The 10457-nt window shown below is 42.8% G+C and overlaps 1 protein-coding gene and 1 long non-coding RNA gene across 6 annotated transcripts; one reads left to right on the top strand and one right to left on the bottom strand.

Moving 5' to 3' along the window:
* Positions 1–568: 568 nt before the first annotated feature.
* Positions 569–10229, bottom strand: LOC131108267 (equilibrative nucleoside transporter 1-like). Of its 5 annotated transcripts, none has more exons than XM_058059186.1 (14): positions 9976–10229; positions 8897–8971; positions 5813–5949; positions 5587–5668; positions 4791–4972; positions 4461–4600; positions 3892–4026; positions 3067–3164; positions 2915–2993; positions 2768–2853; positions 2325–2433; positions 1960–2045; positions 1624–1823; positions 569–1457 (listed from the first exon to the last, which is right to left on the bottom strand). In XM_058059186.1, the coding sequence occupies exons 3-14, from the start codon at positions 5839–5841 to the stop codon at positions 1346–1348; spliced, it is 1338 nt and encodes a 445-aa protein (XP_057915169.1). In that variant the 5' UTR covers positions 5842–5949; positions 8897–8971; positions 9976–10229; the 3' UTR covers positions 569–1345. The 5 variants fall into 5 exon arrangements, with proteins under 5 accessions (XP_057915169.1, XP_057915170.1, XP_057915171.1 ...); XM_058059187.1 differs by lacking the exon at positions 9976–10229 and adding an exon at positions 9841–9857; XM_058059188.1 differs by lacking the exon at positions 9976–10229 and adding an exon at positions 9694–9712.
* On the top strand, positions 4265–6089 carry LOC131108272 (uncharacterized). Its single transcript, XR_009120441.1, has 3 exons — positions 4265–4610; positions 5376–5467; positions 5573–6089. It is a non-coding gene; the product is annotated as an uncharacterized LOC131108272 (long non-coding RNA).
* Positions 10230–10457: the final 228 nt, after the last annotated feature.

Raw genomic sequence — 10457 nt, 5'->3', positions numbered from 1 at the left:
CCTGCCTTGCCCTTTGTTTCTGTATCACGGGGATCACCAACCACTGTGGGACGATTACTTTTAGGTGCAGCAATTAATATATATACATACATTATAACATTTTTTTATATAAATACGTATACATTTTGTAAATATTGGTCATTTTATTAAAAAAAACTAATCCTTGCAAGTGACAACTCTTTAACTTTCTTAACAACTCCTTAACTGTTCGACGGTCCTCAACGCACCATTGTTCACCTGCCAGCCAATCACAGGGCACATATAGACAAACAACCACTCACACTCGCATTCATACCTATGGACAATTTGGAGTCGCTAATTAACCTAGCATGTTTTTGGAATGTGGGAGGAAACCGGAGTAAACCCACGCTGGCTGAGGGTGGAATTGAACCCTGGTCTCCTAGCTGTGAGGCCTCCAGAAAAACAAGATCACATTAAATGAGACAAAAATTTGACATCGAGCTGCATATTACAAATGACCAGTAGAGGGAGGTATTTCTCTAACAAATGCATTCGATCCCAATGTTGTAATATAGAATAACATGATGGATGTATTACCACAAGTGACCATCAGAGGGAGACCTTTTCTTACATTTATTGGCTCACAATGCTGTGCTGTACATGATGCATTTACACTGATTGTCTTGTGCCTCCGAGGCCTGAAGCATTCTCTACACTAAATGTACTACAATACAGGAAAAGCTACCAATTCTATTATGATACAAATATAAGCCGGATATTTTTTTGTACAGATATACAAAACATTTGATGGAAAAAACGGTACCAGCTTTAGTAAGTGGCACATTTCATGTTGCATACATTTGCACACTGTTCAGTAACTGTTCAATGTACATTAAATGGAATATCATGTTCACAAAAAATCATGAGGTAAACATTTATGCTCTTAATACTTTTTTAAAAGTATTTTTGTTATGCAAAAACATATTAGATTTATCTCAGCCCTAATACTGGATAAATACAAATAAATAGGTCAAGACAAAAAAAGTGATTTTGTTCTAGCTGAGGCTCTTATAGATACAATATCATATCCATCTTGTCAATAAGATGTAATCAAATTCTTAAAATTAATTTTTAAAAACCCTGTTTGGTTGCATGCTGGGAAATAACCCATCAGAAAGAGAGACATTGAGCTTATACAGATGCCATGGTAACAACACAATGAGTAGTCAACTTATGGAAGGCTGAGGTGGTCTCTCGTAGGGTAGGTAGATCATTTTTATATCCTGGTATACCAGGATATATACCATTCTTCCAATGATAAGATAATAACTTATCGGTATAAACGATAATTTCAAACGCATTGGTGCCTCACGTCTCACGTGTGTTAGATGATGGCCCTGAACAGAAAAGAGATGGCGGCTCCGAGTGCCAAGCCCAGCGACAGGAAGAAGGCCATGATGGCGCCGGCCGTCTCCGCCTCATGCTGAGATACTTTCCTGTACACAAACACATTCCGGTGACAAAAACAACTTTAAAAAAGGTTTAAGGTTGTACATAATCAATATTTCAGAATCATGGCTGACCGGCAACTACAACTATTATTATTATTATCAATAGAAAAGGGCACAATAAAGTACTATTTTGACCCCCTAGTGTCCTTACTTGGGTCCAAAACACATGCAGAGTGAGGCCAGGTATCCGTTGGAGAAGGAGAAGAGGATCATGAAGACCATGTACCAGGCGTCGTGAGCAAACAGCACAGGGAGGTAGTGGCGAGGCTGCACGTTACAAAGCATGAAGAGCGGCACAAAGACCACCCGCAGAGCCACCAGTACGGGAAGCCACTTACTGTCCTCGCTGGGCTGAAGCGTGGACACACATGGACACACACGCACACACACAGTAAAGATGCTGCTGATGGGTTTGATATGAATGATACACAAGGCCTTCATATTGGGAAACCATCTGTCTGTGTGTTTGTGTGTGTTCAGTACTGACCCACATGCAAAAGGCCGTCAGACTCCTGCCAGCCCAGTCCATCACATTAAAGAGGAGGAAACAAGACACGGGGATGAAGTATGTGTCTGGAGAAACACACACCAGCATTTAAGTGTTAGATCCCCGCTATGTATGAAAGTAAGATTTGCACCAAAACCTTCTCCCTTGCATTACATACTTTATCTACACAGTAAAATACGGGCTGCGCGGCTATCCCTGAATCGATAAAACTGGTGGTTTTGACCTGAAAACGCTTCCTGATGGATAACCTCTGAATGGATAAAAGATGAACACACTCCCCCTTTAAGAGCTGTGTAGCAAGAGGTGATTGATGGAGTAGTTGAAGATGCGCTGCAGCGACTCACCCCATCCTCCTCCGTTTGCCACTGTCGACTTGACCTCGACGATCACCGCCGGGAACATTCCGACAGTTACAGTGAATATGAAGCACTCCAACAAAGCCACGACCCAAATCTTTAGGAGAGGGATCAATGGATCAATGTATGTACACCATGTATGATCGCTAGCAATAGGAAACATGGCAGTGCTGCAGGAAGGAGATTGATTTACAATGGGCGGGTTCTCCCTAAGCCAATCAGGATATCGGCATTGTTACTCCAGCTGGACACGTCTTTTAATGCTCATATGGGTATACAACACCCTCGACTAATAGACCGCTCTAAATCACCATAAGGATGCAGAACACAATGCACATTCATGCACTATTTATGCACAAAAAAATGCAAAATTGCAAATTTAAACTGCGATATAGTGAGGGAACACCGTAACAAACAACTTTTTTTTATACCTTATTGCAGATTTTCAGCACAGTCACACCAGGTTTGCCGTCGTCCTCCATCAGAATGACCTTTGGCTGCTTCTCGTTTGGTCTCTCTGAAAAACAAACCCACGCTGGCATGAATACGATCACCTGTTGTTCAAAACATGATCCCACCTTTTTTGACAAAATCCATCTTCTTCTCATCCCCATACAGTCTGGATCTACTGCTGTCCATGTAGTGCTGGAAGAACTCCTGGTGAAGACAGGTAGAAGTACAATGAGCACAAGAAGGAAAGGAAGTTCACGCGTGGACTCGGAGTGTTTACCATCCTGGGCAGAGTGAGGTAGGAAATAATGGCGATGAGAACAACAAAGCAGGCTGTGATGAAGTAGCCAAAGGCGCTGTCCCGCAGGTCCGAGCCAGCTACAAGAAAGACACAAGGGGATGATTCAGTTCTTTAACAAAGTCTTCTTTCCTCGTGATGGAAGGAACACAGCATTCAAAGTGTGATGATGTGAACTTAATACAGCTTCACTGTCAGTGTAGCGGGGCTGCACGGCGGGCGAGTGGTTAGTGAGCAGACCTCGCAGCTGGGGGACCCGAGTTCAATCCCACCCTCGGCCATCTGTGTGGAGTTTGCATGTTCTTCCCGTGCATGCGTGGGTTTTCTCCGGGTACTCCGGTTTCCTCCCACATTCCAAAAACATGCTAGGTTAATTGGCGACTCCAAATTGTCCATAGGTATGAATGTGAGTGTGAATGGTTGTTTGTCTATATGTGCCCTGTGATTGGCAGGCCACCAGTCCCCACCTCTTGCCTGAAGACAGCTGGGATAGGCTCCAGCATCCCCTGAGACCCTCATGAGGATAAGTGGTAAAAAATGAATGAATGAGTGTAGCAATGTGTCTGTACCAGTATGGCTAACGGCTAATGGCTAACGTGACAACCAGGCCAAAGCAGGAGTCATGAAAGAAGAAAGTCGTGTTTAGTCATAATGTGAGGGAATTCACCACCCTCACAAGTGTGTCAAAAGTTAAGAGTTATTGTTTTGTTATTACAGAGCGCTGAACTTCTTACTCTTGTCCAACCGGTGTTCTACCCTAAAGGTTCTACTGTATTTACATGGAGATTAAATGTGTCTATTACATACTGGCCAGTGCGCAGATCATGGAGAAGGCTGCAAAGGTGCCGGCTAAGCCCTGCCCGCTCATGATGGGAGTGGTGTAGGAGGCGGGCAGAATCCCAACCAAGCCGAAGAGGCTGCCCTGGAGGATCGCTCCGAATGCTGAGGGGGGGACACAACAAGGAAACACGTTCAGCCGTTTCAAGTCCAAATGTTACCATGACCCACATCCACTTTGTATCGTACATCAAAGCCAAACAGGCCAATAAGAAATGAACTTTCACAACTCTTACTGGCATAATTCCAGTGCACGTTTACATAAAAACTTTAGTCATGGCATGTAGATATCAAAGACTCAGGGTCACGACTTCCTCACCCAATCTAAATCAAACATGGTGCTGTGGCTTGTATGGGGAGCTTATCCCTGCTGCTCCTTATAAATAAACACACGGCGTGAGATGATTCCACACACCAGGAGGAAACCACTAATGCTGAGCTTTGTGTTTTAATAAGACGAGAGAACATGCAGAGAATACTATTTGATGCCGGTGTGGAGTGTTCCATTTACAACTTGACTTCAGGTGAGTTGGACTCACAGTTGATGAAGACAATCTTGATCATGGTGAGCGTGAAGAAGGGCAGCGGGGCCACGTACACCTTCACCAGCAGGGCCGTCAACAGGAACACCACCAGGATGACCGTCAGGCTGCCCGAGATGCGCAACTTCTGAGGGATCCTGCATGAACGTAAGAGGCACAGGATGTCCTGAACTACTTTGAATTGATTAAGGATACATAATCTATAATCGGCCCCCACATCTTCAAGAATCCTGGATGATTATTCTTGTTATACAAACATCTACGTGAAATAACACACATTCTACGCTCCGTGAACCAACCAGGAAGTAGGCGTGTCTGTGTGCATACCTCTGGTGGATGAAGGAATTGAGGCAGGTGAAGACGAGCAAGGGCACCATGGCGCACAGCGTCATCACGTTGTTGAATGTGGACTCCAAGACATTACGAGTGTCCCTGCCATCCGCCGTCTGGTTGCTCGTCTGATTGGCGCAGGGCTCGGCGGGCGGGTCCTTCAGCCTGCTGGTGAAGTACTGTGGGGGGAAAACCACCATTACCGTTACTGTCTTTTGTTACATTACAATATTACTCTGAATTGCAGTATGTATGTTACACTACTTCTCCTGTTACTTTGAAGTTAATTTCCTGAGTGGCTTGAAAGGCAATCATGCTGAATGAAGATGCTATAATCCTTTATTGATGGGTGGAATAAATTAAAACAGACCATTTTGGCGGGAAGCAGAAATCCAAGGAAATACAGCTGGAATAGGTGCAGATTCTGGAAGATCTACAAAGTTTTCCGTGCAGGTTATTGTGTGTAGCTGCTCTTTAGGAGTCCACGACTCATTACAAAGGGTCAAAAATGAGTATAATAGGTCCCCTTTCACTGATAGTGAACCAGAAATTCCAACTAATTAACCCCTCCATGCTCTGCAGGGATGGACATGCCCATGCAGGATGAAGCCACAGGTCAGCACTATGTGAGTGAGACCAGGTAGAACCGCAAACGAACTTCTCATCTTCTAAAAGTAGGTCCCAACCTTTCTAAACGAGGTGGCTGGCAGACCCCCCGACCCACTATCGCTTCCATCTGTGTGGCTTCGGGGGATTAGCGCTCACATTTGTCCTGGAAGGATGTCTGACTCACCATGGTGGCCGTCATGAAGAAGTTCCACGGTAGGACGGATCCCAAGCCCAGGATGAAAAAAATGATCCACACGGCCTTGTATCTGGGAAAGTTCACATGGAGACACAAAGTCATTCAGTTTATATCAACAAACAATCTGTAATTAGTTGGGGGTCTTCCAGCAAGGCCGGATACAACGTCTTCATGACAATAGTTGAGATACTTTATTTGTAGGAGTTTGGCTTACTTGTCTTTGGGTGAGTTGATGGTGGTCATGGTTCCTTCTGGTTTGTGTGTGTAGTCTCGTCAGGGATTTTTAGTCAGCAAGGCACCAGCAAACACACCAAAATATATTTTACCAACAGCTGCTGCATGTGGCGCAACCTGGAAACGTAAACAAGATTGTGAACACATTGACAGAAATAAGAAAAAGGAATGTAATGCTTGGAGTCCACTGGGCCGGCGCCAGTTGGTGCCAGTTCACGCCAAAGATTATGTGATTGGCGCGTGGTGGCTTGCTGTGGCGCCAACGTTTGCTCGGCATGTTGTCATATTGCCGTTAATTCGCCGCCACAGCAAGCCACTATGCTAACACTACGCTAACACACTAACACTCGGCAGACCATTTTCGCAGGAAGCACAAAATCCAAAGAAGTACAGCTGGAATAGGTGCAGATTCTGGAAGAACTAGAAAGCTTTATGTGCTGGTTATTGTGTGTAGCTACTCTATAGGAGTCTGCAACTCAATACAAAGGGCCAAAAAATGAGCATAATTGGTCCTCTTTAATAAAAGGTACCCAGGGGCACTCCACATCCTTTTTTTTACATGTTTATGTAAAATGTGAATATTTTGATGTAGTTTTCAATACGTCAATAAAGACTAAAACCGCTATATATACTTTAAATTCAAGAAAAAAATAAATAATCAGTGTTCATGAGACGTTTGGGGGGCCCCGGGCAACTGGCTTTGTTGCCTAATGGTAGGCCCGTCCCTGATGGTAGTTGGGTATTCCTGGCACTGGTGTGCCACAAAATCGAGTGTTTAGTACCGCTGACGACATAGTGAACCCACTGGGAAGTATTCTGCGGTCAGATCATGTTGATCAGTTGGTATTTTTGAGAAAAAAAAATCAGTAGCGCCATTGAAGAGTAGCTGGTTACACTTGATCATTTGTTCAATATTTGTGCACTGTTGTTTGTTTAGTACAATGAAAGAAGTAGCAGGTTCAACCACTGCTCATGTAACCCGAAGAGAAGGTGCTTGCACTTTATTTGTGATACTAATATTGTTAAATTTATAGTATTTCTATGTTGAAAAACAACGGTAAATGTATCATGTACTGTTAATTCAACCTGAATTGCATTTTATTTGTATATTTACTTTTATGTTGAAAAAAACAAAAGCAGAAGTAGCAGTTAAACCTGCTCTAATTGCTTGCATTGACTGTACTTTTATTACAGTCAAACTGTTTGAATTTTTGGCTAAATCGTAGCGCTCTTGATGAACCGACACCGTAATTGCAACCACAAATCAGTTTATCAAACATTAACCAACGTCAACACATTGCCGCAAAGTAACATCAGAGTGCAATTGAAGCACAACAAACAACCAAAGCATCGATAAACCAACATGCAAGCACTCAGCGTCCCTTTTGCGGATTCCTTAATTCAAAATTAAATGAAAAAAAAAAATGAAACAGGTGACCTACATGTACTCACCTGTGGCTTAGCTTATGTAGCTCCTTGATGTTCGTACTAAACTGCAGCTTCTTTTTACCTTTCAGCTGCAGAGAGTGTCGGAATGGGTCCTCCGTCCCGATGACACGCTTGTACATAGACGCTGAACTGAGGATTTGGCGTGCAAGTTTATTTACGATAAGCTCAGATAATGAGAGCAAACAGGTACTTTGCATTTGAAATGATGGCAGATGGCGCGCAGCAGTGTAAAGATATGAGGACAATATGAAGGAAGAATGCGTCCAAAAACGGTCAACAAAAATTAGGGCTTCCAAGCGTTTCCTCTTTCCTCTCCCAGAAGCAAGTGTACACCATTTACCACCTGGGACCAAACCCCTTTGCACCTAAATATGCAAAAATCACACCACTGTACAATAGCTCCTCTATTTCCTAATATGGGCAAGGCATCAAATGAGCAGAGTAAATAATGTGCAATCTATTACACACTAAAGGTTATTTTTTTAATGGATCTAGTGCAGGGGTCAGCAACCCGCGGCTCCAGAGCCACATGTGGCTCTCCAGCCTCTTTGTTGCGGCTCCCTTTGCAATGCTTGAATATTTTTTAAGCACCCGAGTGGTGAAAATGCACATCTTCGTTATGAGTTTACAAAAATCCAACTTTGTGTGAGACCATGAATGCATCCTGACTGAGTTCTGACTGGTGACTGAATGAGCAGACAGGATGCTATCCAGTTCTCTCTGACAGGTTAACATGAAGGGAAATGAGTAATACTTTGAGTTATTTGAGTTATTAATTATTATTAATGAGTTATTTGACGATTCTAAAAAATAAATTAGAGCTCATTTAAAAACAAAAGTTTATCTCCAGTACTAGCAAGAGTACTCCAACTCGTCTTTTTTTTTATCTGAACTACTTTGACACCCCCAAATTCCCTCCAATGTTGTTTTAAACATACAACGTTTTGCGGCTCCAGGCTATTTTTCTTTAGTGGGCAAGTGGGTGAAATGGCTCTTTTCATAGTAAAGGTTGCCGACCCCTGATCTAGTGAAACAATGGCCTTAAATAACACCGTTATTAATAATAACCGTTTCACTTAGTTTAATCAGGAGAATATCATAGACTTTTAGCACACAGTCACACCGGTTCATTGCAAGTATAATGCCAAGGCACGCCTACATTCAGTTTGACCTGAGATTAAGACTTTAAAGGGGACCTATTGACCCCAAACAGATTATTTCCGTTGACCGAGCCGGTGCTGCACTGCACAACCGGGAAAAATGTTGTTACAATTTTGCATTCTCATGTTAAACGATGTCAAAGCGTCAGTTAATGAGGTTTGAGTTCTACAGATGTCAACGCAATCCGGACTTCCTTATATCGGCTGCAGATTGCCTGCACTCAGTAAATGCGAAGCTACGCATCCAGAAGTCCACGGGAGCGCTTGGGAGTGTGACCAATCACAGCGGAGTGGATTGCTTCACATCGGATGAAATGTTTCGCAGAGAATGGTTTCTCTCTCAGTCAGGTGCCAGGAGTAAAAAGGTAGGAGTGCTCTCCCGGGACCTACTGATTCAGCTCTGGGGCTAAGTCACCCCCACATTCTTCAAAAAAATACAAAAAAAACCATCTAACCTGATGCACGCATCGGAATGGACTCACTGGCCACTTCATTAGGCACACCTGCACCAATGCGATCCAACACCCAGCCTAGGAGAACACCACGTTTGCACAAGTCAAGTGAGGGACAGGAAATGTAACTGCCTGTGTACCTGTCTACTCCTTAAACAAACGCTGTTTGTTTTAAGAAGTAGAGGAGTGACTGCACTTGTTAAATGCAGTGCAGCCCAGCCACTGACTAATTGGGAGTCATTCATGGCTAGCGATAGCGTCAAGAAGCCAGAGCTTGAAAACACTTTCCTGTTTGGGAACTGGAATATGTATGAAGCAATTAGAAATAGTTGTAAAAAAAAAAACAAAAAAAACCCCAACTGAAATAAAAACACAAAAAATGGAAAATTGATTTTTACATTTTTAAAAAAAAAACTGACTCCAACTAAATATGTGCAAAATAATTCTTGCAAAACTGTTCCTTTGTGACGTCACAGAAGAGCGCGCTTCCTCATGGGCGTGGCTGTATGCCAGATACTCTCTGCCCTCCCCTAAGCTCTGCTTCTGTTTACACCTTGCCCTGTTTAAGTCCTTAAGCCAAAAATGAGCAAAATGAGTCCTTAAAAGCCCTTGTCTGTAGAGCATTAAAGACCGTGTACACAGGAAGCATTGCTAATAGCAGTTTCCCACCACATTTCGTGGCTCTACCAGTTTGTTTGTTTTTAATAAACAATGGTAGTCCCACTAAACGCCTATAATGACCACATTAAACGTTACAGATGCTGTAGAAAACCTAATGCTAACATGCTAAAGCTACTTACACAGGGAGCCGAATAGCAGTTTCCCACCACAATTAGTGGCTATTTAGTTTTATAAACAATGGTAGTCCAGCTAAACATGTGTAATGACCACATTAGATGTTACAAGTGCTGTAGAAAACCTAATGCTAAAATGCTAAAGCTACTTACACAGGGAGCCTAATAGCAGTTTCCCGCCACAATTAGTTTTTACAAACAATGGTAGTCCAGCTAAACATGTGTAATGTCTACATTAGAGTTTACAGATGCTGTAAAACCTAATGCTAAAATGCTAAAGCTACTTACCATTGAGAGACGTCTTGAAGTAACCTCTTTTCTTGAGAAACTTAGGACTGTCCAGTCTCTACTTCCGGATTGGATTCGGTATCCAACACATATGGCTGTATGTTAAAAGCGGACATTTTAAAAAGATACATCCTTGTTAAACCGCCCTTTATCAACTCCTATAAAGTTAGGTTCACAGATAGCAGCCCAAACCGGAAGTTCTTCGAAGCACTGATATTTGCAGGAAGTGTTTGTGGGTCAAAAAGGGCTGGGGACCGCCGCCAGTGTAGCACATCAGACAAAACTAGCCTAAACGTTGACATTGAACTGCGTTACATTCACTTACAATGTAAAATAAGATTCCTGTTATCACAATTGACCACAAGAGGGAGACATTTTCTTTAAAAAATGTATTAGCTCACAATGCTGTACTGTAATGTAGAATACAGTACACTAAATATACTACATAAAGACAAACAAAAACAGGCAGTAAGAGCCACTAT

Source organism: Doryrhamphus excisus, chromosome 20 (assembly GCF_030265055.1).
Source record: "Doryrhamphus excisus isolate RoL2022-K1 chromosome 20, RoL_Dexc_1.0, whole genome shotgun sequence".
Classification (NCBI taxonomy): Eukaryota; Metazoa; Chordata; class Actinopteri; order Syngnathiformes; family Syngnathidae; genus Doryrhamphus; species Doryrhamphus excisus.
Note: the sequence above shows the minus strand (reverse complement) of the source record. Positions and strands in the feature narration are given on the sequence as shown.

Excerpts from the sequence above, each read along its gene's own strand:
- LOC131108267 (XM_058059186.1), bottom strand. The coding sequence starts at position 5,841 with ATGACCACCATCAACTCACCCAAAGACAA. Across the intron at positions 4,027-4,460 it reads CAAGATTGTCTTCATCAACT|CATTCGGAGCGATCCTCCAG; the intron begins GTGAGTCCAACT and ends TCCCCCCCTCAG. Across the intron at positions 3,165-3,891 it reads CATGATCTGCGCACTGGCCA|CTGGCTCGGACCTGCGGGAC; the intron begins GTATGTAATAGA and ends TCTTTCTTGTAG.